The sequence below is a fragment of the Hyaena hyaena genome, unplaced genomic scaffold (assembly GCF_003009895.1).
Source record: "Hyaena hyaena isolate Hyena2069 unplaced genomic scaffold, ASM300989v1 scaffold_582, whole genome shotgun sequence".
Lineage (NCBI taxonomy): Eukaryota > Metazoa > Chordata > Mammalia > Carnivora > Hyaenidae > Hyaena > Hyaena hyaena.
Window position 1 is genome coordinate 1,116,768 of NW_024081214.1, and position 8,892 is coordinate 1,125,659.

Here is an 8,892-nt window from a genome sequence, read left to right on the forward strand (position 1 = left end):
GATAAGAGTGGATTAACCAGGTACAATTTTCTCTGCCTAGTTTGCTGTTGCTAGTTCTGTTGAACGTGACGCTGTTTCTGAAGCTGTCAAAGATAGAATCTGCTGCTCAGTCCCTTTACCATCTCCACCTCCAAGAAGAGAAATCTCTGTAGTAAGTCTTTTTTCCCCTCAACCTGTTATTATTTCAGTAATTATGTAGCTGCAGAAAACTGAATTCCAGTTTAGAGGTTTTGGTCTGCTAACTATACTATAGTCATAAGCTTTTTTAAATTTTTTGCTTTGTTTACAAATTTATAGGGCACTGATGATTTCTAGAAATGACAAGATTTGAAGCTATTCCCCTGATTTTTAAGATTTTTTTTTTTTTTTCAGTTTAGCCTCTGGTATGCTGTCAAGAGCAGAGAATATTGAAAAGAACAAAGACCAGGCCCATCGTTTAAAAGGAGTGCTCCGAGACTCCATCGTGATGCTTGAACAGGTAGGCAACTCTGTGTGCCACAGTACTCAGTACTTTCATACCAGTATGAACCAGTTACTCCTCTGGTTCTGTGAGAATATTTACTATACCATTATTTGAAGAACTCCCCTCCTAGAGGCAACTACCCTTGCCAGTTTTTGTAGTATGTATTTTATATGTATAGTCACTTGTATTTTTTTTCCAAAATGGGAGCATACTGTACACACCATTGTATACTCTCATTTTACAATTAGTAATCTATTTTGAAGATGTTTCCATATCAGCATGTATATTGGACTCTTTAAAAAAACATTTTTTAATATCTTTATTTTATTTTGAGAGACAGAGACAGAGAGTGAGGGGGGAGGGGCAGAGAGAGAGGGAGATGTGGAATCTAAAGCAGGCTCCAGGCTCTGAGCTGTCAGCACAGACCCCAACACGGGGCTCGAACCCATGGACTGTGAGATCATGACCTGAGCCGAAGCTGGACACTTAACCACCTGAGCCACCCAGGCACCCCATTGGACTCTTGAATAATGCTGAAGTTAGCGATGCTGAGCACTGCACAGTAGAAAATCACATATAGCTTTTGACTCCCCCAAAACTTAACTACTAACAGCTACTATTGACCAGAAGTCTTACTGATAACACAGTTGATTAACACATACTTTTATTTTACTTAAAAAATTTTTTTAATGTTGATTTCTTTTTGAGAGAGAGACATCATGATCAGGGGAGGGGCAAAGAGAGAGAGGGAGACACAGAATCTGAAGCAGGCTCCAGGCTCTGAGCTGTCAGCACAGAGCCTGACACAGGGCTCAAATCTATAAACTGTGAGATCATGACCTGAGCTGCAGTCGAACCCTTAACTGACTGAGCCATCCAGGTGCCCCTCGATTAATGCATATTTTACATGTTACATGTATTATGTGCTGTATTGTTACAAGAAAGTAAGCTAGAGAAAAGAAAATGTTATTAAGAAGATCATTTAAATCATCTTGTTATTACAAGACATTTACAGTACTGTCTTGTAAAAAATCCACATGGGAGTGGACCCTCACAGTTCAAACCTGTGTTGTTTATAAGTCCACTGTATACATCTACCTCATCCTTTTTATTGATACTTCTACATAAAAATTTATGCTTAATATTAACTTTTTATAGAAGTACACTGTATATACTATTATTTTGTTTTTATCTGTTCACCATGTATCTTGGAGATGCTTCCATATTAGCATATAAAGCAGTTCCTCTTTTTTTTTTTTTTTAATATTTTTATTATTTCTAGGAGAGAGAGAGACAGCATGAGCAGGGGAGGGTCAGAGAGAGAGGGAGACACAGACTCTGAAATAGGCTCCAGGCTCTGAGCTGGCAGTCAGCACAGAGCCTGACGCGGGGCTCGAACCCACGAACTGCGAGATCATGACCTAAGCGAAAGTCGGACGCTTAACCGACTAAGCCACCCAGGCGCCCCAAAGCAGTTCCTCTTAACAAGTGCATAGAATTCAACTGTATAAGTGTGCCATAGTTACTTACTTTACCAGTTCTCTATTAAAGAATGAACATTTAGGTTGTTCTGATGTTTTGCTGTAAACATTTATCTGTTGAAGACAGTATCATCAATACGTGCTGCTCAGTTCCATGAGCCAAAACTTAGGATTCCCTTTGAAAAATAAAGATTACTGTTTCCGTCATAATATAGTATATGCATACTTTTCAAGATTAAAAAAGTGAATGGTAGAAGAAAATCTGTAGTTCTAGCATTCAGACATAGTCACTATTAATATTTTGTTTCCTTCTTTTCTTCTATGCATTGGTTTCTTAGAAGGTTCAATTATTGAGCATTTCTCAGGATACCATGTGGGGCGTTAAAGGCCCCAGCATTTGTCACATGCGTGGTCTCTACAGCTCCTGGTGCCATTCTCCTCCCGTTCTCAGTAGGAATGGGTCATATTTGCACTTTTCCTCCTCAGCCTCCTGTTTCCCTGACTCTCAACTGATGACTCTGCCTCAAAGAGAAAGGAGAGTTTTCCTCTCCTTCTAAAGCCAGATCTACAGACCTTCCAATCACTGCACCCCGTCCGCTTGTGCACGGCTGTCAGAGCGTGGCTCTGCTTGTGAGGAGAGTCCCAGCATGTGCTCGCGGGAGACTCCACCCATCCGTCATCCTCAAGCTTCCCATTTTCAGTCTCCCTCATTCAAGTGGGTCTTTCCCGTCTGCACGTGGCCCCTGCCTTGTCTCTCCTACATTAAAGCACCCACGCCATCCACATCCTACTCTCTCTGCCCGTCTCTCTCTTTGCGCCCTTTCACAGTTGGGCTCTTTCCCAGTTGCCTGTGGTGGCTGTCACCACTTTATCCTTCATAAGCCGTTCACTTCTTTAAGGTTTTATTGTCACCAAAGTCATTTCTTCACATGGTTAACTTGTTCTACCAGGATTGTTCTGAAAAACAGCAGTCCCCACTATATACTGTCCCAAACACAGCCATCTTTAGCTCTTTTAGTTTCTTTTGGTGTTTACCTCCATATTTATGAACAATAAGCTGTATTGATACTTCCTGACTTTTCAGTTTTAGACATGATCATAGGACCTATTGTGGAAGACAAATGTTTTGTTTCCTTTTTTTTCACCTCTTCCTGCTGCCATTTCTGATTCCCCCATCCTCCCAAGGAAGTGACAATTTTGGGTTTGATCGGTATCTATCTAGTGTTTACTTTGTTTTGACAAAGTTTGCTCTTCTGGGCTGAGCCATGGAGTAAACCAGGACTACTTTTTCTTTTCTGTCCTTTCTTTTCTTATTCCTGAAATTGTCTTATTGCAGTTGATTCGTTAACCATATTATTTATAAGTATCTCATCTCCTAAAGCTCTGTTGGTTTATAAGTCTCTCATAACCTTTGTTCACCTTGAGTATTCTGTGAGTGGAGCCTCCTGACTGGCCCCTGTCCGGCCGCAGGGCCCTCTCTGCAGGTCCACAGCTACTGTCCTGAGGATTCCTGGTGAGCACCTGCTCTGCTTCCCGTATCCACAATGTTTTCTGCTTTCCTGGTTTACTCCCTCCTTCTAATGGAGCATATTCTGTAGCAGCATCCTAAGGAAGAGGGCATGGAAGTAAATATTTTAAGATGTCATCTTAAACTTGTGTGCAAGTTTTTTACTCCATCCTTCCCCTTGATTACTAGTTTGGCTGGGAGGAGAACTCTAGCTTGGAAACATGTTCTTTCAGAGCTTTTAAGACATTGCCCCATTGTTTTTCTGCTTCTAGTGTTGCTGTTGAAAATTCTGAGGCTGTTACCGTTCCTCATCCTTTAATCTGGAAACTCATGCCCTTTAGTTTCTGACTCTCTTTTCTGACTTTCTGCGGCTCCTGAAATTGAGATGTCTGCCTTCTTTTGGACAGGCTGTCTAATCTTACTTTTTCTCTTGAGCTTCCATCTTTGCCTTTTTGTTCTGCTTCCTCAGAGTTCCTCAACCCAATCTTCACAAAATTGTTTCTTCAATTGTTAGTAATAAGTTTTTGATTCCAAAGACCTGTGATTTCTCTGCATTTTCTTTTTTTATGGCATTATGATCTTTTTAAATGCCTGTAGTATCTTCATCTCTCTGATCTTATGACCAATGGCTAAAAACTTATCCTCTTACTCTTCCATACTCACTTTCCATCAAGATCTTTTCCCCCATTTTGGTTTCTATCCTTAAAGTTAGATTTCAGTAGATGTCTGTAGTCCTTGGTTGTCTGCTTGTGCAGATCAGAAGTTCTTAAGCTTATAATGTCGTTTGGGCTGGTGTCTCCTGAACTTCTCTGTAGATCTGGTTGGGCTGTTGTTTGGGAAATGCTGATATCACCACCTTTAGGCCTTTCATCTTAGATTGGTCAGTTTCTATAGAGAAAAGTCTTCCAGTCTCCACCCAAAGGATTAAGGCTGGCTGCCAGCATTTTAGGAGCAGAGTGAAAGTAGAGGGATGGAAGAGGGCAGGGCAGAGGACGATGGTCTCAACACTTTTTCACATAATTTCCATCTTGGGGACGACACTGCTGTCCTAAACGGTGTCTTATTGTCCCTGGGTCAACCAGAGGTCCTCCGTTCTATCCTCTCCAGAAAATAAAATTGTAGACTTCTACCAGGTAGTAGAAGAGCTCAAATGCCATCCAGTCATTACATTAGTCCCTCTTCTTTATTCCCACTTCCAGGGATTCCTGTCAATTCCTGAGGCTTTTGAGGATCCTTCAGGGTAGCTTTGGTTGGTTCTCCGCTTTCTCTGCAGTTAGCTTAGGAGTCTAGTTTTTCTGGTCTCCTAGTCATCCAGCTGCTTTCTTGTTTCCAAAGCTATGTTGCTGCTTTCGCCTTTCTGTTCTCCCTGTCCATGTGGATTTATGCCTTTAAAGAGTCTCTTTTTTTGTGCTTTTAGTGGGATTTCGGGACGGAGCAAAATTGGATGCCTGTATTTAAGCCTATAGTCGTTCTTCAGCTCACTCCTGCCTTGTTTTCTTCCCCACACTTTCCACTGATATTGCTTGTGCCAAAGTCCCCAGTGGCAGACTCTGGCTGTTAAAATTAATATAGCTTTTTTTTTAGTTTTCATCTTACAGCATGAGTGTTTGACAGAGCTGACCACTCTTCTTGCAATGTATCTAATCTTGCCTTCTTTAAAACCATAAAAACCCAGCTTTATTGTGATATAATTGACATACTATAAAATTCACCTTTTAAGGAATTCTTAATATAATCACAAAGTTATACCACCATCACCACTAATTCCAGAGCATTTTTTATCATCCCCAAAAGAAACCCTATATCCATTAGTAGTCTTTCGCCATCTTTAACTCTCTCAGCTTCTACAGTCACTAATCTACTTTTTATTTCTATGGGTTTGCCCACTCTGGACATTTCATATAAATGGAATCATATACTATATGGTCTTTTGTGACTGGCTTCTTTGGCTTAGCATAAAGTAAAACGACCTTTTGCTGGTTGAAACTATCTCCTCTACTTGACCTGTTCCTGGCCCAATGCTCCAGACTTTCTTCATTAGATTCTCTTCTCTTCTCCTCACCTTCCCTTCGGGTGGCCTCATTCACTCCCCTAATTTGTGCCACGTGTGCCATTGATTCCCGTATCCTTCTCGCTTATCCTAAACTCTTCCCTGAGCTCCAGACTCACGCGGTTACTTGCTGACTTGGCATCTTCACCTGGATGCTAACAGGCCACCACACGTTGATCATGCAGACTTCAGTTTTCATCCTGAGCTAGGCCTAATTCTCTTCTAGTTGACATAATCTCAGAAAATGACACTACAAACCTCCAGTCAGAAATTGAATACATTGTGTGAGCCCTGTATCCCTGACTAGTCTGTCAACTCCAGGACCGCAGGGACGGTGCCTATTTGGTTCACCATTGTACATGCAGTGCTGAGCTCAGTGCAAACCCAGCATCTACGAGGTAAGCAATTACCATTTACTGAATGAACAAATGAATGAATACAAAGAAGAAGAATTCTTGCTCTCAAGTTGCCTATAATTTGATTAGAAAAATCAGATGTCCATGTGTGTTGTTAAAAACTATAAAAATGTACAAAGTTGGGGCACCTGGGTGGCTCAGTCAGTTGAGCAACTAACTCTTGGTTTCCGCTCAGATCATGATTGCAGGGTTGGGAATCACACCCCCCCCCACCCCCCATTGGAGCAAAGCCTGCTTGAGATTCTCTCTCCACCCCCTCCCTCCCTCTCCCCTGTGCACTCTCCTCAAAATAAAAAAAAAAAAGTAGAAAGTTAAATGTCAAGTAAGTAGTAATGCTTTGGGAGTTCAAAGGCAGGATGATGAGGGAAGGTTGCATGCATGGGGATGGGGGGGATGGGGGAGTTTCAGATGGGTGAATACAGCATGAAGGAAATAGTGAACAAAGGCCTGGAGGTGGAACTCGAGTCATTCAGGGGACAGTGGCAAGACCATTGCCACTTAAGAAACCATTTAAGGAAACCACCTGCTGGGAGGCAGAATGAGCAGCAGGACCGTACAGGGAGAAGAGCGGGCCACTGCAGACAGGAAGAGCTCCTGAGCAGGCGTACTGACCCGTACCTGTACCCGAAGCAGCCGGCTGTTTTATAAATTCGGTCTTTCATCTGGGCATCAGTAGAAACAGAACTATGTTGAATATATAAACGTAACCTTTTGGCATAAAAACAATCAGATAAAGTTTAATCCGATTTTGAAAATTAATTTTGTCTGCAGTTAAAGAGCTCACTCGTTATGCTTCAGAGAACTTTTGATCTACTAAACAAGAACAAGACTGGCATGACTGTCAAAAGCTAGTGATCGCAAGGCCTGAAGTAGAGATACTTGGAACTAAAAGCAAACATCTTGAAGAAAACCAGAGGATGAAGGATTTGAATTGTCACAGGAACATTTCCATATTTTGTCATTATTGGTATTTCTAATACGAACATTCTTTTTAATAACATTAATGTGATGACTGGTCTCTGATGGCCTTAACAATCCATTCCTTCACTTCTTATACCTAATTCTAAGCAGTGGAATTCTCCAGTGGAAATATTCTCTAGTCAATATTTCCAGTGAAATATGTCTTGGATTTGAATTTCTATGATACAAAAAGAAAATGAGACACTCCGAACTGAGTAGTTTTACAATGAGGTTTGAAGTTTGATGCTTTATCTGTTAGCAAAGAATCAGTACGTGTCCAACAGGCTGCTTCCCAGCTGAGATACATTCAAGATGCTAAGGAAAACAATTTAAGAATAAACATCTCTATCATTACGAATTTTGAAGGACCAGGTTTCAGGCATATATTATAACATTTCTAAGTACTGTAGATATTTCAATGTCTTCATCTCTGTTTTAGTATGGGAATTCAGTAATCAAGTTTTGAATCTGCAACTTGGAAATTATTAACTGAAAGTTTCTTGAGCCATGTTGTATCTTTTTGAAAATATAGTTGTTTCAGGAGCTATGAGAGGTGATATTATCTTGCCTCTTCATGTCTCAAATGGCAGAGGAGTAAATTCTCGAAAAGGAGGCATGTAGGATGCTAACACTCAAAATGAAGAACCATGCTCTGATTTTAAAAACTAGAGGGTTATTTTAAAATCTGGGCACTTAGTGACAGATCAAATGAATACTTGAACTAAGTGAGGCTTCAGTTTAGCACTCTTCCATGGTGGAAGTGAACCACCTAGTTGAAAATAATCTGCGGATTACTGTTCAGTAGTCATATATGTCTTCACTTATTCATTCATGTGTGTGCCTTGTTTCAATTGGTAAGTTATAACCAGACACAAACTTTAGCTCTTCAATAAAAACTTTTGGGGCCACTGTGTCCTAATACTAGTGCAATGACTGAAGTTCTAAGTCACACAGAAGCTTTGGCTCTTTCATGAAAAGTTTTTAGGCATATATGTCTCAATATGATGCCTTTGGAACAAGGGAAAGATAGTGCGGAATAATTTGTATATATTCTTACTTTTGGACAACGCTTCCCTTTCGTTATATGTTTTTTTCCCCAGAGTCACCAAAGCCACATGAGATTGCTAAAGTAATTTTTGAGATGCCTGTAGAGAATGAAAGTATTACAAGGAAAATGGATTTCTCTGGGTGGTTCCCAACAAACCTACCTTAGAGTACCTGTGTACTTAACCTGGGGTTTTTTTAAATAGGGATTTATGAAGTGTCTGGCTGTGAGCAAGAGTCACTGGATATTAAACTTGAAGACTTGTTCTTTGTTAAATTCACAAAAATGATCAGTGGCAAGCTGAATATTTTTGTGATGTTCTTTAAAACTTGTACTTCATAAATATACCTCAAAGAAAATTAACAAAGTTGCTTTATAGATTAAGACTCAACATGTATATATGCAGAATTTAATTAATTGCATTTAAACCTGTTATGTAAATTGATATCAATAAAACCCAAAATGTCTGAGTTGTAGTTTTTCTTTTTTTGTTAAGCCTCCCCCCCCAAAAAAAAAAAAAAAAACCTAGAAACGCTGCTACAGTGAAAGAGTGTATGTGGGCCTACACTCTTTTAACATTTTGTGCAAAAATAAAATCCAAAGAGGACTCTACTCTTCGGATAATTTCATTTCAAATATGCAGACTGTTGGAACAAAAGTACTAGTAGGCCCGCTGGTCTAATGTAGAATCTCCTTGCCAGAAATGATGAAAATGAACAAGCTTTATAAATTAACAGATCAGGGACGGCTGTAGGCCTTTAAGGGGCGGGCTGGAGAATTTGGGGGCGGTACCTAGGTAACAGTTCGCGGCGGAGATCTCCGCCTAAGCCTGTTGCCCGCGTTGAATGAAGGCTGGCCGACCCACAAGTCCCCAGTACTTTGGGAATCCTCCGGGTTCCCGAGGTTCCCGTTTTTCCGTGGGCACTTCCCTTGGCCGTGGGCTTGGGCTTGCCCCGCCCACGTGCCGCTT

At 40.8% G+C, this 8,892-nt stretch overlaps 1 protein-coding gene across 2 annotated transcripts in view; it reads left to right on the forward strand.

The window, feature by feature from the left end:
• Positions 1 to 8,398, forward strand: part of GRAMD1C (GRAM domain containing 1C) — a 40,488-nt gene extending 32,090 nt beyond the window's left edge. For both annotated transcript variants that reach the window (XM_039256643.1, XM_039256644.1), the window contains 3 exons: positions 41 to 151; positions 373 to 478; positions 6,689 to 8,398. In XM_039256643.1, the coding sequence (XP_039112574.1) occupies positions 41 to 151; positions 373 to 478; positions 6,689 to 6,769 (298 nt within the window). In that variant the 3' untranslated portion in view covers positions 6,770 to 8,398. The remainder of the gene's footprint in view (positions 1 to 40; positions 152 to 372; positions 479 to 6,688) is intronic.
• Positions 8,399 to 8,892: the final 494 nt, after the last annotated feature.